This window comes from Taudactylus pleione, unplaced genomic scaffold (assembly GCF_031769625.1).
Source record: "Taudactylus pleione unplaced genomic scaffold, aTauple2 ptg000157l, whole genome shotgun sequence".
In the NCBI taxonomy this organism is placed as follows: Eukaryota; Metazoa; Chordata; class Amphibia; order Anura; family Myobatrachidae; genus Taudactylus; species Taudactylus pleione.
This window is the reverse complement of record NW_028284559.1, coordinates 6,841,088-6,868,934: the sequence shown is the minus strand read 5'-3', so window position 1 is coordinate 6,868,934 and position 27,847 is coordinate 6,841,088. Positions and strand designations below refer to the sequence as shown.

Genomic DNA, 27,847 nt, shown 5'->3' with positions numbered 1-27,847 from the left:
CCACCTGTGGTAAAAAACCGAACCGGAGGAGGAAAAGCTAAGTCGATCTTGTAGCCTTTACCGACCAACCTGCGAACCCAGAAATCCGAAGACGTCTTGGCCCAGACCTCTGCAAACCCCAGAAGCCGAGCACCCACCTTGGAGTCCCTGAGGTGTGACAGGAGTCAGTCAGACAACCGGCTTGTCAGTAGGTTTGGGTTCCGTACGACGAGAGCTGGCAGCTTGGCGTCTTCTAGCACGACCTCCTCTGGTAGCGGACGAATCACCCCTGGGTCTGCCCTGGAATTTAGTGGAGGGACAAAAGGAAGGCCCTTTAAAGGGACGGCGTGGGGAGGGTGTTGAAGAAGGCAAAAAAGTGCTTTTACCAACCGTGGCTAGAGAGATCCATTTGTCTAATTCGGGACCAAATAGAATATCACCCGTAAACGGAAGCCCTTCAACCACACACTTGGATTTCGCATCCGCCTGCAAGGAGCGCAACCAAAGGGCTCGACGAGTCGCCACAGCAGAGGCCGAGATAGTAGACCCTACCTGGCCAATTCCACGCAAAGCTTCTTTCAAGTACACAGCAGATTCCTGTATATGCTCCGCTAGGGTGATAAGCTCCGATCTAGGCGTATTAGATCGCAGACCTTCTGCAAGCTGCTCAGCCCACTTTTCCATCACCTTGTTGACCAAACAGCCAACCAGGGCCGGTCTAAGTACAGTCCCTGCAGCTACGTAGATGGTCTTGAGAGTGACTTCTATCTTGCGATCTGATCCGTCCTTTAATATCGTAACAGCTTGTACCGGGAGGGTAGAGAAAGGCGAGAGACTGAAGAGTCCACCTGTGGAGGAAAATGATACAGAGACAGAAAACGGCGCGGAAGTTGAAACTTCCAATCTTGATGTTTCCAGGCGTTCGCTATTTGTTCGTCCAATTTCAGGGAAACTGGAAAGGTAACAGTGGCTTAAGGTTTCTTACCGAAAAGGTCTGCATCCACTGATTCCTGAACATCTGTATCCGAAACCTGAAGTACCTCACGAACTGCAAGGATCAAAGCCTCCTCCCCTTGCGACGATGGTTCTGGTTCGTAATAGAGTACTTCCACATCAGAGTCCTCCAGAGTCTCGCTCTCCTCCTCTTTCTGTGAAGAATTATTTCCATTAGATTCTTCCTCAGATTGGAGAACCGCCGGTAAAGTTCGTTTTCTGGGCTGCTGGTTGACGCACCATATGTATTAAACTGTCTACCGAACGGGATAACCCTTGCGCCCATTCATTGGTTGCAAAAGGGGATTGAGAAGTACTGAGACCTGCCCGAGCAGCTTCCCTTTCCCTTCTGGAAAAGATTGCATCCAGGATGGAAGCATATGACCATCCTGCGGAGCAATAGACAGTTCTGTATCACACGCATCACATAGGGAATTTCCCTCTGAACGTGCATGTATAAATGTCTTCTTGCATTTAGAGCAAGCAAATATCTTTTGTGATGTTTTCTCTCTTGCTGACACTCACATACAGCCAGACACACACACACGTCTGAAGTACAGGACAGAATGGAAGGGAAACAGGGACAGAAGGGGAGGAGCAGGCCACAGACAAGCTCCCACTTTATGGGGGCTAACAAACTGAACTTTTGGATTAGCTCCCCAGCGACCGTGGCAACCCAGCAGAGCCTGCAGCACCAGCGTCCCTCCTCTGTAAAATGGCACCATACTGTGCAGAGCGCACTACGGGGTCTATTTACTAAGCAGTGTTATGAGACTGAGTGAAAAGTGATAAGGTGCCAGCCAATCAGCTCCTGTCATGTCACAGGCAGTGTTTGAAAAATGACAGTTGGGAGCTGATTGGCTGGCACCTTATCACTTATCACTCTGTCTCCTAACACTGATTAGTAAATAGACCCCTAAGGGCCTCATTTATCAACAAGTTTATCACTCAAAACTAGTGTATAAATAGTGCTCAGCCAATCAGCTCCCAACTGTCATTTTTCTGACAGTTGACAGTTGGGAGCCGATTGGCTGAGCACCATTTAACAAAAAAAGTGATATTTATCACTAGTTTTGAGTGATAAACTCGTTGATAAATGAGGCCCTATATGAGAGTGGGAGAAGGCGGCGTTACTATAATGTATGCCCGCCTAAGCCCCGTCCCCTCCAACGCGGATCCCCGGCCGGAATGTATGGGGGCAAAGCTGCGCTATAATTCACCCCACCGGCTTCCTGTACCGTGCGGTGAAGCAGGGAGATCCCACTGATCAAGACCCAGCCACGGGATTACCGCGTCGAGCGAGAGACGCCCATTACATATGATGCTATCGGCGCTAACACTCTCCCCACCGGAAACCGTGCCTGACCGTGGGGAGGAGTTGAGACAGACATGGAGAACCGCGCTGTAAAAGGCCGCAGGTTCTCCTGACCCTGCTAGCAGGAGGAGAACTGTCGCTTCCTATCAGTGCAGGCTGAAGCCGCTCTGACAGCCCAGACTTAACAACGCTCCTGCTAATCAGGAGCGGTGTGTATACTTACGGAGTCTGCTGCTGAGGACCTGCAACAGCTCAAAACTTCTGCCATGGCGGGCTCACAGAGACTGAGGTCTCAGGGTATTCCTTAACAGGGCACTGGCAGAAGTAGCCGTGACGGTGCCCTCCCCAGCGGCTCCAACGCAGCAGGCAGGCTGTCGCAGAAAGCAGCCTGCCTGTCCTCATCAGAAAATTGTTTCAAATAATAAAAATAAAATAAAGAATAGGTCAATAGGGCTGGAGACAGCCCACAGTGCTCCAGCTTGTCTCGGGCACATTTTAAAAACTGAGGCTGATGGGGCATAGAGGGGGAGGAGCCGGTCACATCTTTTGAATTTTTTTTTTAAAGTGCCAGGCTCTCTCGACTCACATCTATACCTCAGTGTTGTAACTCCAGTGTCCCCTAGTGGATGAAGGAGAAAAACAGTTAGGAGTTACTAATAATGGAGGCTCCCCAAAATCATATACAATCACACAGCCCCCCCTTTATCCATACTATTGATCAGCAAAGGATTACCCTGCATGAAAAGAAGGACCTTATTAGGAATACCTTAAGTGTCCAAACAGCTCCCTAAGAACTTTATCCTGTCCTTGCACAGTCAACACAATTGTTTTCACCATCTCCGTACTATCACTGTAGGCATTATCTGCAATAAGGAATGGATGGTTACTTTTTCCCCACTGAAAAGTGAGGCTCTCTCCATAGCCCAAAATATAGATAGATACCTGGAGAGCGTGGCTTCAACTGCTTGTACAGTTCTATGGCCTTCTGCTCCCTGGTGAACATAAACCATAAACAAATGTACATCAGTCATTTCTGTAATAAAAGACAGACTGCAGGTATCCAGCTTTTCTGACTGGACAATAATGTTATACAGAGAGTTCTAATTAGGGCAGCTACAATAGCTAAACCACCAAATGTATACATACATATACAACTATAGCTGCATAATCAACTAGCACGGTCTGCTACTGGTTACAGGTTATTAGAGGATTTAGGGAAAAAAGTTTCCCAAGCAAAGGTCTAGAGGGGCACATGCGAGCAGCATACTTAGCTCAAGAAAGGCATTAAAGACACCATAAAAATGGTCATCCAGGGAGTTATTGTCTGTGACAATGGTTTGAGAATCATTTAGGATAAAAGAAAGACAAACCAAAGCTGAATCATCTTACAGGTGCTCCATGACATCTCCTTGTCTACGAGCAAATGGACTCCTCTGCAGTTCAACTATCTCACTGTGGAGTCCCATAATCTGGTCGTCCAGAAAGGAAATCTTCCCGGCCTAGTAAAAGGCATAACAGAAAATGACTAGTAAACAAATTAGCTATTCCATTTATACACAACAAATGTATGCAGGCCACCGCAAAGGATTATCAAACCACACAAGTGGGAAAGAAACATAGGGAGAGTTTTGGTGGTGACATTCTAAAAACACCCACTGTAGGTCACCACAATTTCTTTGCAACAATTGTATCGTTGTAGCTTTTATACTGAATAGCTCTTATGTCATCATTATAAGCTCATCTATGATACCTTGGCACAGCCTACTGCTCGATCCTCCTTCTCTTTCCAGGCTCTCAGCATCTTCTCAGAAGCTGAAAGGTAAAGAAAACGTTCTTGTAAAGCTGCACAGAATCTGACACAAGAGCCCCAGGGATAACCTACACAAATTAATGAAAGTCACTCAATGTGCAGAGCTACTTCTCTACAGTATTCATGGAGCTTCAAAACCCAACAATAATAATTACCACTTTGTTAAAGGCTATGGGGTAGATTTACTAAAGCTCCTAAAAAAATAAAAAAAAAGTAGTGGTGTTCCCCATAGCAACCAGATTTTAGCCATTTCTCTATTGTATTCTAGAAATGATAGACAAACTGATTGGTTGCTATGGACAACACCACCACTTTTTATTTTTAGAAGCTTTAGTAAATCTATCCCATAACCTTTAATTCACAGTGGTAATTATGGTTCTTGGGTTTTGAAGCTCCATGAATAATACTGTAGAGAAGTATCTCTGAACATTGAATGACTTATTTTTAGAAGTTTTAGTAAACCTACCCTTTAGGCTAGTGGAACTCAAACTTTCTTGAATCACAGCACCCTGGAGTATCATGATTTTTATTCCTCGGCACTCCTAGGTCAAAATGTTTTGTATTGAGAGAGTAGCAAAAATGTATTAAATTAAGTCAATTGTGCTCACATCATTAGAGTTAGTTATGTGGTGGTGAACAGGGTTTTGCTTCGGTTTGTCCACATATTTAATGATTGGCAGCCATCACAACTAGAATAGCCTGTCACATTGACCATAAATAATTTGGCAAAATAGATATGGGATCGGCGCCACAAAAGTGCGTTCTAACCTATAGCCTAAGGAGAAAGTCTCCCAACAAGACCCTAGGGGTAGTCTTTTAAAAGGCAAAATACTTTCCGGCGCAGAGGAACACTTATAAAATGGATTTAGAAATCCATTCGAGATCGTGTCTATGACATTGTAATTCTATCTGGGGTAACACTCTTTGACTGCCTAAAAAAGCAAACTAGAACAATGAAACTCATAGCAGATTTTAAAGAGGTCCAGGACCAAATCAAATTATTCATGATCAATGAACATGATCAATGTGATTGGCAGCAACCAGCACTGGCTTTGCCTATCATAAAATATGTGACAAACAGAAGTGCAACCCTGTCCACCACCACATAACTGACCCGATGATAGGCAAGCACAATTTACTTAATTTAATATTTTTTACTGAATTTCACAAAAAACCTTTTGCCTATGGGTGATGTAAAAAAAAAAAGTGCTGATACTCTGGGGCGCTGTGTCTTAAGAAAGTTTGGGAACCACTGCTAAAGGGTATAGGGAGCCAGTGGAGAGATTTACAGAGAAGGTAGGCATGGCGATGTGAAACAAAATTCAGTCTAGCAGCAGCATTAAGGATAGATTGGAGTGGAGCGTTGACTGACGGGAAGACCAGAGAGAAGAATCTGCAGTAGATGAGATACTGTATGATGCGGGAATGTACAGGCATTTTGGTAGCTTTCAAAGACAAAGAGGGGCAAATTCTGGTGATGTTCTGTAGATGGAACAGACAGGAGGACATTTATAAATTAAGCTTAATTTCGTTTTTGCTGCGAGTATGCCGACATTCTAAAGAAATGGGGAACAGGGATTGAGAGTCACTGTTGCTGGAAAACAGGAGTACAAGTGATATTAAAACTGGACATGCACTGCTGACATCCACCATGCTTGAGGGGGTACAATATCTATACTGCATATGTGCGAGTTCAAGTAGTTGGAGAGAGAATTCATTTGTTAAACTGTGCGATTATTTGAGCCTTATAACTGGGGCTCAGACTGGAGGGGTTTTACATAACAAACCTGAGGAGACAGTCAGTCAAAATAAAACACGAACATAGGTTTGCTCACAGCAATATAGGAGTAGCAGTACAGCCTATACATCAAACCCCGACAGGAACAGATTACTTTGAGGTGTCCTATCATTATGTTATGTGTTAACACGAAGCAGCGGTTATGAAGTCATTTAAATAGCTGGTAAAGTGAAGGCACTCCTTGAACACAAACTCTGACATTATATGGATGTACTTAAAATAACCATTAAGCTAATACACTGGAATATCTGGCTGTAAGCAGAGAGAAGATCTACAGCCATGGCCACAAGTTTTGAGAATGACACAAGTATTGGTTTTCACAAAGTCTGCGGCTTCAGTTTTTATGATGGCAATTTGCATATACTCCAGAATGTCATGAAGAGTGATCAGATGAATTGCAATTAATTGCAAAGTCCCTCTTTGCCATGACAATGAACTTAGGAGTTGATTCAGAGCCGATCGCACGATGTGTATGCAAACTGCGTAGGCAGTGCTATCGCACAGCAATGCATTAGCACACCCAGTATTTCTTAGAGAGCGATCACAGTGTATGCAGACACCCACCAGCCTGTCTTAAGACACCCACTTGTGCACGTCATGTCCAGGAAGTGTATGCAACTATCGGTACATCAGGTAACATCGGTTGAGATTGCAGCGCTTGGGGTTGACCATACCCTGCCCCAAGCACTGCAAGCACTTCAGTGTAAAAACAAGCCAGGTGACATGTACTATGATGCGGTCTTTTAATTATGCACACCTTTAAAACGCAGTTGAGATTGCTCAGGCACGCCTGCGTTTGCACCTCCACTCCCCCGGTTTTAATGGCCAGCCCCTGTTACCACATACAAATGGCTTCTCCTGTCACTCACTCTGCTGGGCTGTCTATGCGCAACGAGCGAACGCATTGTGAACTTTCGCTATGGTATGCATACCACCGGCAGCAGCGAGCGGGTCTGAATGAGCTCCTTAATCCCAAAAACATTTCCACTGCATTTCAGCCCTGACACAAAAGGACCAGCTGACATAATGTCAGTGATTCTCTCGTTAACACAGGTGAGAGTGTTGATGAGGACAAGGCTGGAGATCACTCTGTCATGCTGATGGAGTTAGAATAAAAGACTGGAAACTTTAAGGAGGGTGGAGCTGAAATCATTGTTCTTCCTCCATTAACCACGGTTACCTGTAAGGAACCACGTGCAGTTATCATTGCTTTGCACAAAAAAGGCTTCACAGGCAAGGATATTGTTGCTAGTAAGATTGCACTTAAAATCAACCATTTTTCGGATCATCAAGAGCTTCAATAGCTGTGAAGAAGGCTCCAGAGCGCCCATGAACGTCTCCTAAAGTTGATTCAGCTGCGGGATCTGGACACCACCAGTGCAGAGCTTTCTCAGGAATGGCAGCAGGCAGGTGAGAGTGCATCTTCATGCACAGTGAGGCGAAGACTTTTGGAGGATGGCCTGGTATCAAGAAGGGCAGCAAAGAAGCCACTTCTCTCCAGGAAGAACATCAGGGACAGACTGATATTCTGCAAAAGGTACAGGGATTGGACTGCTGAGGAGTGGGGTAGTTATTTTCTCTGATGAATCCCTTTTCAGATAATTTGGGGCATCTGGAAAAACGCTTGCTCGGAGAAAGAAAGGTGAGCGCTACCATCAGTCCTGTGTCATGCCAACAGTAAAGCATCCTGAAACCATTCATGTGTGGGGTTGCTTCTAAGCTAAGGGAGTGGGCTCAATCACAATTTTGCCTAAGAACACAGCCATGAATAAAGAATAGTACCAAAGCATCCTCCAAGAGCAACTTCTCCCAACCATCCAAGAACAGTTTGGTGGCGAACAATGCCTTTTCCAGCACGATGAAGCACCTTGCCATAAGGCAAAAGTGATAACTAAGTGGCTCGGGGAACAAAACATCGACATTTTGGGTACATGGCCAGGAAAGTCCCCGGACCTTAATCCCATTGAGAACTTGTGGTCAATCCTCAAGAGGCGGATGGACAACCAAAAACCCACAAATTCTGACAAACTCCAAGCATTGATTAGGCAAGAATGGGCGACCATCAGTCAGTATGTGGCCCAGAAGTTGAGTGACAGCATGCCAGGGCGAATTGCAGGTCTTGAAAAAGAAGGGTCAACACTGCAAATATTGACTCTTTGCATAAACTTAATGTAATTTTCAATAAAAGTCTGTCACTTATGAAATACTTGTAATGTTACTTCAGTATACCATAGTAACATCTGACAAAAAGGTCTAAAAACACTGAAGCAGCAAACTTTGTGAAATCCAATACTTGCGTCAATCTCAAAACGTTTGGCCGTGGCTGTAGAGATACCGCTCAGTTAAAGTAATATTTTAGTTCAGAATCGCTGTCCAATTTACGGCAAATTAGTTACAGGTCTGCCTTGGACCTATTTTTGATGCCATAAGTGTCATATACCATATTGCCAGTTGAAGCAGAAACCAGATTACATATTTAATTTAAATTACTCATAGAAGCGGCACTCACAGATTCCATAGGCCATTTGGTCGCTGTAGCGTTCTAGATCAATCTCTATGCTTTTTTTAAAGAACTGCAGCTTTGCGTCAAGTTGCTGAGAGGCGGACACCATTGTATTTTTCATCTTTGTGAGATTGGTATTGTAGCGCAGCAGACTAAGCCTAAAAAAAAAAAAAAAAAAAAAAAAGAATGTATAGCCAACAGAACCAATAATATAGCATACGTTTTGTAATAGGTGCTGCAAACTTACATAGCTGCTCTTTGGCCCTGAAATAGTCTGCTGTAGTCCTCCTTCAGGCCAGACACATAATGAACTGCTTCGGCCCACACCTTACGGAGCTGCAGTACGGGTAGCTGGGCTTTGCTATCCTGCACTTTATTGGGGAAGAAAAAGAAAGTTGTTTTTGTTAGAGACAGAGAAATACTCACAATAAGGACAAGAAAACATAACCTCTATGAAACAAATATTAGCCTTACTACAACATTACTCTTTACAAATATGAGACACTTAAGGAAATGGTCATAAACCGGATATTATCAGACTTACCAATATAATTAACACATTCAGAAAGGTTTCTTGGCTGAAAGGGCCCTTCATAAGTGGTTTTGCTTTTATCAAACAAATACACCATGTAGCTGTCCCAACCTCTCTGAGAGTACAAAAAAAGGGGAACGGATTTGTTATTTCACCCACCACATTCTGAGGCTTCTACATGAATGCACAGATGGTAGACAAATGACACCTGCCTTTATTATTAAGGACACAAAATGTATATTTTATTTATGCAAATAGACATGAAGATCACAACCAAGAGAGTGTTTCCTAGAATACAGATCAGCGAAGTCAGGTCTCACCACTCCATCGATCACACATTGGGAGGCAGGCTTTCTGGGATCAAGGGACACCCCCATTTCCAGCAGCAGTTCTTGGTTGCAGGTGCTGATTCCAGTCTCTTTTTCAACACGAGATTGCAGGGAGTGTAAGCTTTCCTCAGGTTGCAGCAGGAAGGACAGGATCTTAGCAGAAGTCATATTCAGAATGTGCACAATCTGTGGATGGAGGAGGTGTTGAATACAGTGCTCAGATAAAAGAGCTGCTCACTGGTTAGATAGGTGCAAGATACAGGAGGAAAAGCCCTTAAACAACTACTGCACTCTCATACCTTCAGGTTCAGAATATGATCCATCAATACAAAGCACCGTGAACGACCAGTATTGTGATCTAGCCCTCCACCACGCTGCGCGGGGTCCCAGTTCAGTACCAGCTGCAGCCATGTCTCCAACTGTTCTACCATGATGCTAAGTAAACACAGGATTAAAAAGGATACATTGTGCTAGTTCTAGAATGGGAACATGAATTACATGTAGGGAAAATCAGTAGTAAAATACTAAACTTGTCATATATGTATTTGGAGTGTCCCTAACGGAAATGAAAGAAGGGCGCTGCAGAACACTGTAGCACTTTACAAAACACAAAGTAATACAACAACAACAACAACTACTACTACAACTACTAGTTTGAGAGGTGAATTTGCGGCATGCACGGCCCTGCGATTTGCCGTATTCACTTACAGAACAGGCGAAAATGCAAATAGGTGAATAAATAACAGGCGGAACAAACTGAATACATTGGGGGAATCAGTCTGTACCCCAAAATAAGACGCACTGACACTGGAAATCGTTACAGATGTGTACTACTAGCCCTAATAAACGTACTTTGTGTGCTTAAGTTGTGTTAAAAGCTTTCTAGAAGCATATTTGTAAAAGTGTTGAAGAATGATAGAAAAGCAGTATTTGTTGTTGTCCAGTCACATTTGGGGTACTTGAAAAGGGGCGCTAGCATATTTTTGTGTCTCTAAAGTGCACTTTTAATAAATTGGAAAAATCCACCTGCTGCATGCACCTGCAATCCCAAAAACACCTGGCCCATCCAAACAGCCCCCCGAGAAACCTATTTCGCTACTTTTTATTCTTGTCCACCCACTTTTTACTTTTTCGCCCCAAAAAGTAAAAAATTTTTTGGGGGGTGTTTTTTTTGCTGATTTGTCCTTTGGGGGGTGGGGGTGTCCAAAGGGTTCTGAATCAATTCCCCCACATTTGTACCCCAAAATAGAGATTTTGCACTTTTTTTCTCCTGCCATTCAGTGGTGAAACTTTTCCGGCTGTTTCAGTGCATTGAGTTTCCGCTTAGGCGAATTGGTCCCGGAATTGAATTTGGATATAAGACGCAAACAGGCGTAAAGCGGAAATAGGTCACACTTTTTCGCTGATTTTGCCTTTTCGCTTCTAATTGAATACGGCTAACAGTGGGATAACATTTAAGACGCTATGGGGCCTATTCAATTGTTTTTTTAAGTCGGGCTAATTAATGGGCCCCCAAAGCTGCAATTCAATTATCTTTGGGTGCCCATTAATTATGGCGCTCGTCACGCCCAATTAGAACAGGTTTAGGCGTGTAAAATAGCTAAACCCATCTAAAGTTTTGGTTAGGACAGCTAAACTACCGTTTGGGTGCCCAAACCAGTTTTTTTGCACATTTCTGCTCGCCTCCTCAGGAGGGGGAAAGCAGAAATGACGGTGCTCAAACAGAGCTCCGACGGGTGCCCAGCACTGACAACCGCCAGCACAAACAATTGAATAGCCCCTATATACTTATTTGATGTATTCCATAGGAGATCTAAAAAGCTTAAAAATGTTTCAAGGATCAGTTACTGAAAAACAAAAAAAGCACATGGAGTAATGGTGCATACACGGTCAGATCTGTCAGATAAACGATGAACGATTTTACAAACGATTTGAACGATTTCAGACTGTATTAAAATGAATGAAATCGTCAAAATCTGACTGCAAACACAGACGATGTCAGATATAGTTATTGGACATGCGGGAACGCGCATCATTCATCGTTGCATGCCCACATGTCAGATATTTCAGATATGAACGATTGAAAGATTTTTAAAATCGTTATGGTTTATATCTGACAGCAAATCTGACCGTGTGTATGCACCATAACTCTTGTATCGACTTGTAAGCTAGATGTTCTATGGGAGGAAAACCATGCTCATACTTTGAATGCAATGCTAAAGCTAGCAAGGTTTTCCTGCCCTGATAACAACTGTCATATTAGTGTGCAAGGATCAGATGGAGCCACGCAGCTGATTGTTATGTCAGGTTATCAATAAAAGCATATAAAAGTAGCATACACACCACCTAAAATAAACCCCACAAAGCCAAGAATGCCAAAAAAAAACATTTTAGGATTGGACTAAATCTCTTGACAAAAGAAACTACAGAATAACGAACCTACCTCTAAGATGGGTATTGAGAATTAAGAATGAGGTGAACCAAATAAACCATATTGAAATTTTCATTTATGGAAACAGCTACACCGTACATTAAAACATCAAAAAATAAATAAAAAAATAAAGGAATTGATCAGCAAAATTCAAAATGTTAGAGCCACAATGAAATATTAGTAAAAACATTTACTGTTTGGGGGCAGAGAACAATGTATCCTTTGTTATATATTATACCTCTTAACAGGGGATGTAGTCTGGGACCCGACTGTCTAAATGCCGACCGCTGGCTTCCAGACTTTCTAATCCCGGCATGGTACTAATGACAGGCGTCAAACTCGACGCCTGTCATTAACCATACACCGGAAGACTGACGCCTGGCATACCAAACGAAGGTAAGCGGGGCGCAGACAGCTGCGCGGGGGGGAGAGTTAGGTTTAGGGCTCTCGGGGGGACTTAGGGTTAGGCACCCCCCGGGTGGTTGAGGTTTAGGCTAGGGGATGACGGGGTTGGGGTTAGGCACCCCCGGGGGGAGGTTAGGCACCCCCCCGGGGGATTTAGGTTTAGGCTGCGGGGAAGGGGAGGTTAGGGTTAGGCACTTGAGGGGAGGTTAGGGAGGGTTGGGGGGGGGAAATTAGGTTAGCGATACTTACCTTAGGGACGATCGGGATCTTCACCCTTGTCGGGCTGACGGCAGGCAGTAATACCTACTACACCCCTTAACAGTCACATTCACTCAAAGAAAAGATCTCTTCTCTATTACTAACATACCTGCACATGTTATTGGGCTGTGGCAGATGTGTGCTGAATCTGATTTCCCCTGACATCTCTTCATAAGCATATATGTGCTTAGGATCCTTCTTTTTAATTTTCTCATGCCTGTTGTAAAAGGGAAAGGATAACGCACAATCACGTTAGCAAATCGCCAACAAGAGAGATGAGTTGCATAGTGAGTACTTACATTTTTCTCTAGTCAAACCATCTGCCAAACTTCGATCCATACATGTGTCCTCATACATCTAGCATCAATACGCCATGCCGCGCGACTTGCCTGGTGTGAGCGAGCCGTAAGGTCCGTGCAACTTTGCTAGCATTGGGCGTCTTTTTTGCAGCAAATAGCTCCAAGTAGCAATGTGATCCGAATAGGACGTACCAGCAAACTCTGCTAATTAATTTGATATGCGACACTTCTATATCTGTGTGCAACAGAGATTGTATATGAACCACAATGGAACTTGGAATGAAAAAAGCTGCGGCTGCTACATTGTAACACTTCGTATACAGATTCAGGGATTCAGTAGCACACAGATGTAAGTGTCGCATATAGAAAATTAGAGTTATGGTAGACTTACCTAAATAACTCCTTTTGTTCGCGGTCCATAGGGTCCACAGGGATACCTTGGGGAGGTCCTAGGGTGGGGGATGCTCCTGAGCAGAAAAAAGAGAGAACTTGTTGCCCAAAGGAAGCACCCTGAGATGCAAAAGTATCAAAGGCATAAAACCTAAGAAAGGTGTGGACAGAAGACCACTTGGCTGCCTTGCACAATTGCTCAACAGAGGCACCACGGCTAAATGCCCACGATGGCCCAACAGACAGAGTAGAATGTGCTGTCACCGTGCTTGGGACAGGGAGATCAGCCTGCGTGTACACGAGATATAGTCATGCGTAGCCATCTCACCAGAGTTTGCTTATTAGCTGGCCATCCTCGTTTGTGAAAACCATATATAGTACAAAAAGAGCATCTGATTTTCTAACAGAGTTTGTACGTTCCACATAAATACGGAGAGCATGAATTGCATCCAGGGAGGCTTCACCTACAGAAAGGTCTGAAGCCTGAAAAGCTGGAACAATTTCTTAACTCACATGAAAATGGAACACTACCTTAGGAAGGTAACCCTCCCTTGTACGAAGAACAGCTTTATCCTGGTGAAAAATCAAAAATGGGGAGCGACAAGAGAGCGCTGCCAAATCAGAGACTCTGCGAGCAGAAGAAATAGTAAGAAGAAAAAGTGTCTTTGCTGTTAACCACTTCAAATCCACAGAGTACAAAGGTTCAAATGGGGAAGTTTGTAGTCCCTTAAGAACCAAAGACAACTCCCACGGTGCTACCGTTGGAACAAAAGGAGACTGAGGGGGTCATTCAGACCCTCTCGCGAGCGCAGGACGCTCGCAAGCGGGTCGATGTTCCCCCACTGCGCATGACGGAGGGAGCTCCGTTGTGCGCATGCGCGAGACCCAGCGAGCAACGGGCTCTCCATCGCTCCGGGTCTCGCACCAAAGGGGGCGTACTGTCGATGTTGATTGACAGCACGCTCCCTTTGGTGGGCGTGCCGAGGGCGTGCCTGCCAGACGGAGGCGTTCCCATGGGAACGCCTACCGTCTGAAGCCGGCCCCACTGACATCACTAGTGATGTCAGTGGGAGTGATTTTGCCTCTGATAGAGCCAAAATCACTCCAGGGCTTGCGGCAGCGAGACCCTACCGCAGGGTCTCCGTCGCAAGCCCGATGGTCGCGATGGTCAAGACTATCGCGACCTTCATCATGGACGCTCGCATATGCTGTGGGTGGTCACCCACAGCTATGCGAGCGGCCAGGTGGCCGCTCCATTGTCATGGAGGAGGGCCCTGATTCAGAGAGAGCGCTCTGGTCAGAGCGTTCGGCTCTGAATCAGGCCCTGAATTCGCAAAACTCCTTGGAAAAAAATTCTAACATCTGGTAATGATGCAATCTTCTTCTGGAACTAGACTGACAGTGCAGAAACCTGCACTCTCAAAGTGGCCAGGCGTAGACCTTTGTCTAATCTTGTCTGACGAAAAGCCAGTACCCTGGAGAATCAGAGTTATTGTATAACATACCTTAGATAACTCTTTCTTCAAGGTCCATAGGGGCGACAGAATCTACCTTTGGGTAGGTAGCTGGAGAGATCCATTGCACCAAACAGCTACAGCTTTAAAAGGTACCAGCATGCACTGGTCCTCCTCCCTAAATACCCCTCCTCCAGCCATTCAGTTTGTAAACAAGCCTCTCAAAATACAAAGAAGGATTCAGTGATACAAAAAAAAAAGCAAAGAACATATCCCAACTGAGGCCAGGTGCGTCAGGGTGGGTGCTCTGTGGATCCTATGGACCTCGAAGAAAGAGTTATCTAAAAGGTATGTTATACCATAACTCTGATTTTTTTCTTCAGGGTCCATAGGGTCCACAGAATCTACCTTGGGGACGTCCTAAAGCAGTTCCCTTAAGGGTGGAGATGCTCTTGAGCAGAGAGGAGAATCCGCTGCCCAAAGGAAGCATCCTGGGAGGCAAAAGTATCAAATGCATAGAATTTCATAAGGGTATGGACGGAAGACCAAGTGGCTGCCTTGCACAGCTGTTCAAGCAAAGGTACCAAGTCCAACTGCCCACAACGGTCCGACAGACCAAGTAGAATGTGCTCTCACCTTGTTAGGAACAGGGAGATCAGCCTGTATATAGACTTGAGAAATAGTCATTCGCAGCCAGCGAGCCAAAGTCTGTTTGTTAGCTAGTCATCCTCGTTTGTGAAACCCATATAACACAAAGAGCGAATCTGATTTCCTGATGGCGCCGATACGATCCACGTAGATACGAAGAGCTTGAACCACAGCCAGGGAAGTTTCACCTGTAGACAGGTTTGAAGACTGAAAAGCCGGGACTACAATTTCCTAATTTATATGGAAACTGGATACCCCCTTTGGAAGGTAACCCGCCTTAGTACGAAGGACAGCTCTATTTTGATGAAAAAAAATCAAATTTGGAGAGCGACAGGACAGTGCTGCCAAGTCAGAAACTCTACGAGCTGAGGAGATAGCGAGGAGGAAAAGATGTCTTCTCTGTCAACCATCTTAAGTCCACCTTATCCAAGGGTTCAAAGGGGGGAGCTTGCATCCCCCTGAGAACAAAGCATAAATCCCATGGTGCTACCGGAGAGACAAACAGAGGTTGCAGCTGTAGAATGCAAAATCTTCTTACATCTGCCAGGGGCGCAATTCTGCGCTGGAACAAAACTGACAAAGCAGAAACCTGAATCCTCAAGGTAGCCAGACGCAGACCTAAGTCTAACCCAGCCTGCAGAAAAATCAAGTACTCCTGAAACCTTTAAAACCTTAGGGTCATATTTTGTTTGGGAACACCAACGGAAATATGAATGCCAAATCCTGCGATAGATGCGGGCTGAAGCAGGCTTTCATGCCCAGGATCACAGAAGCAGAGAAACCTTTGGCCTTTAAGACGGAAGCCTCAATAGCCTTGCTGTCAAAGCCAGCTGATGTAAATCCGGATATAGGCAGAGACCCTGCACTAGCAAATCCGGTTGTAGAGGCAGTGGAAGTGGCCTATCTATGGATAGATATGTCAGATCGGTGAACCAATGTCTTCTGGGCCAGGCAGGAGCTATTAGTATTAACCTGCCTCCTTCCTGCTTGAACTTTCTGACAACTCTTGGGAGGAGGGATATCAGAGGAAACTGCCAACCTGAAGTTCCACCTCAACGCCAGAGTGTCCACAAAGGTGGCTGAGGGGGTCCCTCGTTCTGGAGCCGTACCTGGGGACCTTGTGGTTGTGGCATGAGGTCTACGTCTGGTAGTCCCCACCTGTCCACCAGGAGTTGAAAGATGTCCGGATGAAGAGCCCATTCTCCGGCATGTATATCCTGACGACTCAGGAAGTCTGCTTCCAGTTGAGGACTCCTGGGATTAATATTGCAGAGATTGCTGGAAGATGGCATTCTACCCACAGCAGAATGTTCGCCACTTCCCTCATGGCTGCCGGACTATGTGTGCCTCCTTGATGGTTGATGTAGGCCACTGTGGTCGCGTTGTCGAACTGAATCTGGACAGGCCTGCCGTGAAGAAGGTCCTGCGCCAGACCGAGCTCTCTGTGCACTACATGAAGCTCCAAGATATTTATCGGTAGGTGACTTTCCTGAGTCGTCCACCTTCTCTTGAAGGTGTGACGCCCTGTCACCGGTTCCCATCCTCGCAGACTTACATCCGTGGTGAAGAGTACGCAATCTGGGACCCATAACGGATGACTCTTGTCTAAATGAGTCATCTCCAGCCACCAAGCGAGGGAGAGCCGAACCTCTGGCGAGATGTGGATCATCTGAGACTGTATCCGATGATACTGACCATCCCAATGAGATCAAATCCATTGCTGCAGAGACCTGGAATGGAACTGGGCATACGCCACCATATCAAATGTGAATACCATTGAGCCCAGCACCTGCATTGCCAAGTGAACTGACACACTTTGTCTGCAGAGTAGACTGCGCACACGAGACTGTAGTGCCGCAATCTTGTCCTCTGGCCCAGAGAGTCCAGCAGCGCCCCCAAGTGCACTATCCGCTGAGTTGGAGAAAGAGAGTACTTTGACCAATTTATTATTCAGCCGTGCTCTTGTAAGCAGACAATGGTCATTTGTAGATGACACTGTAACAACTCCTGCGAAGGTGCTAATATGGAGGTTGTCCAAATATGGCAGTATCCTGACCCCTTGTCGTCTGAGATGAGCCGTCATCACTGCCATTATTTTGGTAAATACCCGAGGGGCTGTGGCCAGCCCGAAGGGTAGAGCCTGAAATTGGTATGGTTGCTGATCCACTGCCAAATCTTAGAACTCTTTGGTGGGATCGTGCAATCGGAACATGCAGATATGCATCCTGTACATCCAGGGAGACAAAATCTCCAGGCTCCATTGCCAGCATAATTGATCGTAGGCACATGGCTGAATCTGATGAGACACTTCAGATTCAGGATAGGGCGATGTGACCCATTTGGTTTCTGAACCAAAAACTCAATTTTTGTTGCATCACAGGAACGGTGATTATGACTCCCGGCCTTCAGGAGGGCCCCAATAGACTCCCGGAAGGCCGAAGACCTGATGGGGTCTAAAGGTAGGGTTGTACCAACAAACCTTTGAGGGGGATGCCTCAGGAACGTGATGGCATAACCCTGAGAGACCACCTCTCGAACCCAGGCATCTGTTGTGGTCTGATGCCAGGCCTGAGAAACCTGTAGGAATCGGCCTCCAACCCTGAGACCCCCCCACCAGGGGGAGGCCTGCCCCATCAGGCAGTGGGCTTACAAGCCGGCTTGGAAGCAGGACGCTTGGCTGAACAGGACTTCTTGGTCTGCCGTCTCCTGTGGGAATTATGCTGTCTAGAGGAAGACTGTCCCTTTGCCCTCCCTGTGGGCTAAAGGACAGAACTGACGACTGCCTATACTTAGGGGTAGTCATAGATGGCAACCCCGCAGATTTAGATGTTGCCAGAGAAGTCACTATGTAATCCAGCTCTGGTCCAAACAGTACCTTCCCCACAAAAGGCAAGGGATTCCAGGGCTTTCTTGGAACCTGTATCCGCCTTCCAGGTTTTTAGCCAAAGGGTTCTTCGAGTTGCAACTGAAGCTGCCGATACCTTAGAAGCTAAGATACCTGTGTCAATTACCGCTTCCCCATACATATATAGCTGCTTCTCGCATCTGACAGAGGGAAGACAGCTGTTCTCTGGTAGCATTAGGCAAGCAACCCTCCAGAGACTTAGTACATTCTTGGCTATCCAGGCTACAGCCATAGCTGGCCTGGTAACAGCTCCAGATAATGAAAACACTGATTTTAAAGTGTTGTCAAGTTTACCTCCTTCAAAGAGGATGCCGCAGGAATGGGTAACGTAGAGCTGTTGATCAGTCTAGTCCAATGAGCATCTACTGATGGAGGAACTTCCCATTTGCTACACTCACCCTGAGCAAATGGATATCGAGAGGTTAAATTCCTGGTAGTATGGAAATGCTTATTTGGAGTAGACCATGCTTCAGACATGAGATTCGTCAGTTGCTCAGACTGAAAATAATCTTTAGCCACCTGACGCCTAAAGACCGGAGTCTTAGCTTTCGGCGGCACCTCCTCTTCCTCTATACGGAGGACAGATCTAACCGCTCTCAACAGAGAGGGGACATCCATGGAGGATTGACGGTCTTCTTCCACTGAGTAACACCCAGAACTCTGAGTATCAGAGTTTGATGAGGAGGGTGGGTCAGAATCCTGAGGTAATGTCTGAAGAGAACCTCTCTTATGCCCCTGCCTCTTTACTGCCACTGGCCTATCCGCAGGCACCACCTGCTGAGGGGCTATAGACGGCAGCATAATCTTACTGGAGTGAGCAGATGAATCAAACCAAGAGGAATTCATAGGGGACATGTAAATAGAATGATGCAACTGCTGTGGGTATCCCACAGTAGGAGGCAATATCGTGGTAGGAGCACGCGATGCTGCGACCTTATCCACCATATGCAACAAAACCTGTGACCAAGACGCCACCCAAAATGGCTCGAGTAGCTGCAGGTGTACCAGATAGGAAAGGTGGCTGTTTACAACAGGCCCTACACAATCCATCTTGCACAAAATCCTGTTCAAACAGGCCTGCCAAACAGGATTTACATGATTCGAGCATCGAAGGCTCACCCTTCTCACCTTTACCCTCAGAAATGCCAAATGTGTGACCGGTATAAGGTGTACAGTATAAATTCAATGTGACCCACTATGAAAAACCCCACACATCTTTTCAGACGGATGAGGAGAAACAGTGATGGATATAACTGACAGTTTGAAAACAAAAGACAGTGTATATACAGCAGTTAGCATGGAAGTCACATACAATGCATAAATACTGCAACGATGACATATAAGGACACATCTGTACCTTTCCTAATATATTGCATTACCCTTTATATCCATCAGAAATTGAAACTTATGTTGCATTATTCCTTAAAACTAGTTTTCAGTATTTCACCATTTTGAGAGCAAAATAAAAAACCTTGCACCAGCACATCAGTGGGATATGTAACAATACACATACGGTCTCTGTTGGCAGGGGTAGAGGGCAAGTATACTGCATAGAAACATTTTTCTGGCTATTCTTACTCGATGAATTTCAACTAATATATTATCTCATTAATTGTCATTTTATTATCTCATTTACAAATAAAGTAAAATGAACCCATATACAAAAATATACTTACAGCAATTAGCAGTTCAAATAAAACATACTATCTTTACACTAGATCTTATAATGGTGTTTATTAATCAATGGGCTTTTCATTGATACATTGCAGGGCTCTTGCTGTCAGTGCTGCTTGTGTCTACCCAGGGACAGAGGCTCAGTAGCTGGCTTACATCAGAAGCAATGCCTTGGCTATCTTCTGCTAAAAGGGGCTGAGCAGTGCTGAACATGACTGGCAGAGATAATGACCATAGGTTTGTGCTGGGACCCTCATAAGTCCACAATGGTAGGGGTCCCAGAGGAGGTCCCAACAAAACTAGCATTACATTAAGGAAGGGATATTGTTAAATTCAATATTAGAAAACCTATATAAAAAAAAAAGTCAGATGGTCTTCATTGTTACCACAACATACCTCTCTATACATATATATATATATATATATATATATATATATATATATATATATATATATATATATATATGGTCTGAAATCATTTCCGTTTTCATGCTTAATATTTTATAGAAGTAGTCATCCTTTGTACAGGAATTTCTCACAGAGTTGTTACTGTAGAAGTATCAGATGGATGAGAATACATACTTTATGTCATAGTAAAACATTTACCCCCAGATACACATGGTATTGATCCAAAGTTTTACCATTTCTTTACTCATAGGGGTATATTTACGAAGCAGCTTTTCAGCGTGTGACCACAAAATAATTTAAAACGTCACTAATACCAAGAGGAAAGGCCAGCAGGTTTTGCACTTATTATTAGTGCCGCTTTAAGTTTTGAGGTCAAATATTGGTAAATGTACCGCACAGTCTGTCTGCCTGAGTATGTGTACAGATATAAAATGTGTTATTTCATTTATCCCTCAAACACGTCTTGGCTACCATTGTGGCACCATTTAAGGTTTCTCCTCAGGCAGCAAACCAGTTAAGGCAATGAGATCAGACTTCTGGAGAGAAATGTTACTTGAAGCCTAGAACCATAGAAGGCTATGGCAGAGTCCTTACCAGGTGAATGGCTGCATGTTATGTAGGAATGGTCTGAAGCCGGCTATGCACTCGAAAACCATGGTACCAAAACTCCAGTAATCCACAGTTGAAGTGTACGGCTTGTTTTCAAACAGCTCTGGAGCCTTTGGTTAAACCAAAACACAAACACATAAATATACAAAAACAACTGAGACCATTTAAAATACAATATCTTATATCCACAAAGAGCTGGTGCAGAATAGCTTCCTTATTTTAACATGCCATGCCTAAAGACAACACATCAACACGAGTATAGCAACTCTTTACCAATTTATAACTGAAGTGACTACAACAATTGAATAGAATAAGCCATCTGACAGCATCCTACATCTGGGAAGCGGTACCAGTCCCCTTGCAAACTTATAAACACATGTAAAGAGCTGAAAATGAAGTAGGTTTGTCTAATGCTACCTAAAGGATCAACTTGCTAGAGAGACCAATCAACAGGTTCTGTCCCACTTATTTATAAAGTCTAAAACATAAGCAACACTGCCAAAGTTATAGCTTGATTAAGGGTTCTGGATGTCCAAGGCTAACACACTTGTAGCACAGAGCGTATGCATGCTCAGGAAATCTTACACATGTGCAGGTAGTGAAGGTTATACAATTGACATGGTTGATTGTGACATCTAATGAGGTTTGTGGAGTGTAAAGGAGACTTTGGCTTCTGCGGAATGTGAGGAAGACACTAAAGATAATCACATGCAGCACTTCAGGAGGCATCACAATGTACAAAGTAAAGACTTTACCAGTTGTACCCATGAAATGCCAGCTTTTTAGTATAACAAAAGGAAGTTTAGCCCAAGACAGTATTTCTAAAGCGCAATTTCCATTTTGCTGTACACAAAGCTCAGACTTGCCTTTAAACACAATCAACTGGAGGGGGGGGGGGGGGTGGGGTTATAATATAACAGGCAGTAATTCATCATACAAACCAGGTATTGAAGGGTTCCTACAAATGATGTACAAAGGCTTCCCTGATCAAGGTCCTTTGCATAGCCCAAGTCTATAATTTTGTGTACGGTCTACAAAGAAAAAAGAAAGCATCACATGACCGTATATCCATTATATAATATTATTATGGCGGGGCTGAGATTAGGAGACTTGTTAAGTTGGTAAAGAAACATAGAAAATATCCTGGAAGTTCCAGAACATATGTGGTACATGGGAGGCAGTTTCACTCATCAGGGAGAAGGAGTGTCATGACTCAGGTGCAGCACCTGTGACGAAGCTGTATGTTTTTGTTATACTAAATATCCTATCACAAAGTTTTAATAAATACGCTAGACTGTTACAGCTCTGCTCCTTACAATCTATGAGAGATTGTAGCCATCGTGGGACCAAAATAACAATCAGCAGCCTCTCCTGTGCTTTGGCCTGGGAGGTAATAAACTCACGCCACGTTGTGTCCTTAACATGTCGTCAAATACGGACCATGCCCCAGAGTTAAGAAACTGCAGAGGGAGCTGGAAGGGTTAATTATATACCTAAGGGAGAATTGTCTGTGCTATAATTTATTCACACAGCTAAACTTATGAATTACATTCCTGAGTGATTAAACACACCAGTGGATACATTGTTTCAAAGCATTTTGCTTTTACACTAACAAGGTGAAGAAACATTGTGGTATATAATATATATATATATATATATATATATATATATATATATATATATTTTAGGGTAAAACAACCTATTCCTGTGGTTCCCAAACTTTCCTGAGTCACGGCTCCCTATAGTGTCAGACTTATTTTCACGTCACCCCTATGCCAAACGTTTCTTATTAAATTAAGTAAATTGTACTTATGTCATTCCCAAGGTGCATATCCACTACACGATTCGTGTAGTGTGTCCCCGGCAGTGGTGTGCTCAATGTCCTTAACAACATTGAGCACCCACACTGAACGATATATCGTTTGGTGACGTCACCCTCCCTCATCCCTGTACTTGCAGAACCTGGCAATATCGTCAGGTTGCCCTGCAATTTGGGCGATGAGCAACGTCGTCAACGACCAGCGGGAGCGCGCATCGCTGGAAGTTGACGGCATATCCACTGGACGATATAATGAACTATTGAACGATAACGAAATCGTTATCGCTCAATCGTTCATTATATCGTCTCTATGGATAAGCGGCATTAGACTTATTTATGTGGTGGTGGACAGGGGTGTGCTACGGTTTGTCCATTTATTCTGTTATGAATGGACAAATAGAAGCACAATCATTTATTTTGCCTATCATCTTGACCATAAATAATACGATATAGACAACCAACCTGAGACACTCCTGAAAGTGCCTCGAGGCACCCCAGGGTGCCACAGCACCCAGTTTGGTAACCACTGACCTATTTTGATTCGGTAAGCATTTATTTACCATCTTTTAAACTTTATTATTCTGGAGCAGTGATATTCATGTATATTCACTGATTTTCTATGTGTTTTGTTTTAATGTGTAGTATTGTATTGTGATTGTGTAATGTTTACAATTTCAATATAAAGTATATCCTTCTTTACTTAAATATTGTGGTTCAAGTTGTGCATTTTTATATGGTTACACTAGTGCTTGTAGTTAGGTACAGAACTGTGTTACACTGGGGTGATTTATTACCTCAGAATTGCTTTCTAACTAAAAGACACAATTAGAACAGATATAAAAAATGTAACACGGATGATTCCTGTTCACTACACAGGGATGAATTCCCTGGTCAGTATATTAAAAAGACTATTCACCTTTCCATTACAGTCTTGCAGCACAATATTTTCTGGCTTCAAGTCTCTGTGTATGATTCGATTCTCATGTAGATACTGAATTCCAGAACCTAAGTAGCAAACATATCAGTAGTCAGGTCCAGCAGTTTTGAAGACTTCTCTATTCAGTTATTAAAAACAGGCCCTAAGTTAAGAATGTCTTTACTGGCACACAATGGAGATAGGGCCTGATTCAGACCTGGTCGCAAGCACTGAGCGCTCACAACCGGGTCGATGGTGGCCCAGAGCGCATGCGCACGACGGAGTCGGCTCCGTCGTGCGCATGCGCGAGACCCGGATAGCGACGGGCAATCCGTCGCTCCGGGTCTCATACCAAAGGGGACGTGCTGTCGATGTTGAGTGACAGCACGCCCCCTTTGGTGGGCGGGCCGGGGGAGTGGGTGGCCAAACGGAGGCTTTCCCATGTGAATGCCTCCGTTTGGGGGAGGCCCCACTGACATCACGAGTGATGTCAGTAGGAGAGATTTCGGCTCTGTTAGAGCCGAAATCTCTCTGGGGCTTGCGGCAACGAGACCCTACCACAAGGGTCTCATCACAAGCCCGATGGTCGCGATGGTCTTGACCATCGCGACCATCTTCCAGGCCGCTCGCTATAGCTGTGGGTGGTCACCCACAGCTATGCGAGCGGCCAGGAGGTCGTTCTAAAAAAAAAAAATAGCCCGGCCCTGATTCAGAGTGAGCGCTCTGTCAGAGTGTCCGTCTCTGAATCAGGGCTATAGTCCATACTAATGGCCTAGTGTTTAAACAGGAATGAGATCTGACCAATTTCTGGATGGTCGTAACAAAAGCAGAGCTGTAAAGAGGTTACATACCTATGTCACTTAATATATTCAAAACTTGACTTTCTTTTAACCCACAGCAATTTTCTGGCTTATTCAAAAGCTGAAGTGAAACAAATACAAAAAGTTCAGATTTTTCTCAAAAAGGAAAAAAAAAATCAAAAAAAAAATCACTTATCTTCAATAGTAAATGGAGAACTTAAGAGTTAGATGTTATTTTAGGAAAACACTCATATTCAAGATGTAAATGCATTCAAAAGATTTGGTTACGGCTTAGCAAAATCATAGAAAATTCAGATTACCAGCATGTTGCTTTAAACAAAAAACAATAAAAATGTAATTATAATAGGAAACAGAGCGTCTTCTCAGAACGCCTCGTATACATAAATCCTATTACTTTTAGGTCACCAACCTGGCAGAAGGTTTTTGTTTATCTTTTCTTCCAAAAGATGAGAAGTCATGTAAGATAAGATGACTGCCAGAACAAATAATGGCACTAACCAGGACATTTGCACCAACTCATCTCAGGTTATAGACAAGAAAATATTTGAAGATCCAAGTAGTGAGTTAAAAGAAATTAAATTAAAATACACATAATTATATGTATGAGCAAAATAGGTCTACACAATGTGGATTAATAAAGATGTATTAAAAGACTTAATGTGGACATCAGGCTGTATTAGTGCTAAAAATTCAGAAGAGCAATAGTGTAATGTAATTATAAACTTTTTATTGTGATCCGGTCAGAATCCCGTCTCCGGCATTCAGACACCTTTCAGAATCCCGGCGCCAACATCACGACGGTAAGTACTGGGGTTAGGGTAGGGGGAGGGCTAGGATATTGACTGATTGACTGACAAGTGTTGGTATCCTAACCCTGTTGGGATGCCGGCATCAGGATTCTGACTGCCGAGATCCTTAGCGCCGGCATCCCATTACCAACCCTTTTTATTACCACATCCAGAACATAAATAACATGTGCATTAACGTTTAATATAAAAAAAAAACAAAAAAAAAACAGCTCATCTGTACTGTGTGTAAGGAGAAGAATCATCTGCTGTTAGCACAGCAAATCGCATCATTTCACTCTGAAGAGATTATACACAATTTCATGCCTGGATCTCCTACCTTACTTACGTTCTGGCATATCATTTAGCCAAGGAGACATCTATAATTACCACAAACCTATGACAAATAAACGGTTTTGAACTTAAATTTACATATGTGTGTTTATATATTTATGGGGGTATAATAATGTTTTTCTTAACTTTATAGTAAAACAGTGAGAAGAAAAACTACACAAATATATTTTACCAAACGGGTGCCTTTATATAGATGGTCTCAACATTGTTGTTTGGATTAAACAATGTCTGAAGACTATGATATCTTTTTTTATTTGTGTGTATTGGGGGGTAAATCTAGTGCATTCATTTTATGGGGCAAGGCAAATCTGGTTTGATTTTTCATGAGGGAGTAGGGAGGGTGTTAACATATTTGAAGTTCAGCTTTTACAGTTTTGGGTTGGTAAAATCTGGGGCATGATTTTAGACAAAGGGGGGTCAGATCTAAAATACAATTTTTAATGAGCGAGGAGAGGCAGCCAGATTTGGGGGCTTATTTTCTAAACCCAGCGCTTTTGATCGTGTTAATGCCCAAAATTTAAAGGGCAATGCTATTGCTAGCAGTGTTTTGCTAGCCGGGCTTTGCTAGTAAAAGCATTGCCCTTTTAAATTTCTGGCATAAATACGATCAGAAGAGCAGAGTGTTAGAACCCGACACTTAGTAAATTAACCGCTTGGCGTCCGATTTTAAATGCATGTATTGTATAGACACTAGAATAGCCCCTGCTTAGTCAGTTGAGGCTAGAAGGTTTTGTATTTGTTTATAGGTCTTTGACATAAGCTTTCTTTTATATATTTAAACTGCTACTTAAACCACACCCACATTACGTAAACTATTCCTGCAATATTTTCGTTAAACTCATTTTTCCATCACAGTCTGCTGGTAGAAAAGCTGGGGCCACATGTTTGTGGCCCCAGGCTGAAACTTGCCAGCCAGCCCCTGCTATAATAATGGCTTAGTTAAATAGCCAAAGTTCTCTATCACTATCAATTCAACAAAAGTGTATGACAACAGAAAGAAAAAAACATATAGCCTATCAAAAGACCCACAAACCACCCAATTTACAAAAGCAAGAAGGCTTACTAACACAAAAGATATGCTCAAAAAACTGTTGTGGAATAGGCATATTAATGTGCATTAGTTTGGAATGTTTTATACTGTAAGCAACTGTTTTCTATGTACTTTGTAAAGTGCTATGGAAGCCTTGTTGCACCATATAAAAAATAATTATAATTAGGACTATTGCCTTTATTGATTGCAGTGATCCTCCTCCAAAGAATTTTGTACAAATGCCTCCAGAATTTGTCAAACATTTTCATTGTTTCAGAGATTTTACTAATATGACCACTACTGAAAGATCTAGAATGTGTGACTTGCCTTACGTAGGTCTCCCCCGGAACAGTACTCCATTGCCAAATGTGGTACAGCATTCACCATGAAATCCATCTCAGGTGGCACCTGATATGCCTTCACAACATTAGGATGATTTAACCTGCACATAAGAGAGTGCCCTTTATTGTAAAACAAGAAGCAACTAAAAAAAATGCACATTCATTCCCCAATCATGACTGGCTTCCTCATAGGCTGGAAACAAACATTATTGCTATATATTAAAGCTTTCTTTGAAGATAAGTCAGTGATAAAAAAAATCTGTGATCAGCAAGAAAATACAGCAGGAGAGTAAAAGATTCATGTGGCCACAGCTCAAAACAGGTAAGATAACAGGAAGTATTAGCAGCTTAAAACAGAAAAGTACAGGTAGAACAACAAACTGGAACGTATCACAGAATGTATTTTGAAGGCCACTGACAACCCCGGTGGCCAAACATACAAACATGTCCACCTGGATAAAAAATAAGTGCAATAAAACCCCAAAACAATCAGAACTAAGCAACAAAAAAACAAACAAACATCAGAAACCTTTTCATTATCTGAATCTCCTGGCACCATCTGTCCTTGTTCTTTACACTCAGCTCCAGGCGACATGACTTGATGGCTAGCAGAGCGCCCGTCTCCTATAGACAGAGGTATAATAGTATATGAAAAGGTGTCATCAGGTAAAATTGAAAGAGGTGAAATTTAGAAGCTATTTGCGAGTTCCTCAGTACCAGGATATTATATGGTGGTTATATAATAAGACGGATGTGTTCCATTATGCTGGTCTGATACTGACAGGCCCATGTAATATATGGGTAGCACTCAACATGAACATTTATGCCCAAATAGCTAATGACTAGATCACCAAGAAGATAAGGTGGGTACTCATCAGGATGAGCAGCAATCGTGCAGATGGTTGAGGCAATTTACTTTCGCCCCATACCATCACAGATTGCCAGTACACACTAGATGATTTAATGAACGACGGGACAATACCTTGTTCCGTACTTCATTAAAATGCACATCCACACACATATCTTTTGATAGATTGTTTG

At 43.5% G+C, this 27,847-nt stretch overlaps 1 protein-coding gene across 1 annotated transcript in view; it reads right to left on the bottom strand.

Annotated features, from left to right (window-relative positions):
* The window catches only part of CHUK (component of inhibitor of nuclear factor kappa B kinase complex), a 35,307-nt gene that overhangs the window by 6,780 nt on the left and 680 nt on the right, over positions 1–27,847 (bottom strand). Inside the window, exons 2-17 of the mRNA XM_088474980.1 lie at positions 27,336–27,430; positions 26,793–26,907; positions 24,327–24,396; positions 23,476–23,564; positions 21,682–21,771; positions 20,726–20,850; positions 12,463–12,570; positions 9,559–9,694; positions 9,251–9,445; positions 8,943–9,045; positions 8,646–8,769; positions 8,405–8,556; positions 4,038–4,099; positions 3,677–3,786; positions 3,230–3,279; positions 3,054–3,150 (exon numbers count right to left, since the gene is read on the bottom strand). Of these exons, the coding sequence (XP_088331106.1) occupies positions 3,054–3,150; positions 3,230–3,279; positions 3,677–3,786; positions 4,038–4,099; positions 8,405–8,556; positions 8,646–8,769; positions 8,943–9,045; positions 9,251–9,445; positions 9,559–9,694; positions 12,463–12,570; positions 20,726–20,850; positions 21,682–21,771; positions 23,476–23,564; positions 24,327–24,396; positions 26,793–26,907; positions 27,336–27,430 (1,721 nt within the window). The remainder of the gene's footprint in view (positions 1–3,053; positions 3,151–3,229; positions 3,280–3,676; positions 3,787–4,037; positions 4,100–8,404; positions 8,557–8,645; positions 8,770–8,942; positions 9,046–9,250; positions 9,446–9,558; positions 9,695–12,462; positions 12,571–20,725; positions 20,851–21,681; positions 21,772–23,475; positions 23,565–24,326; positions 24,397–26,792; positions 26,908–27,335; positions 27,431–27,847) is intronic.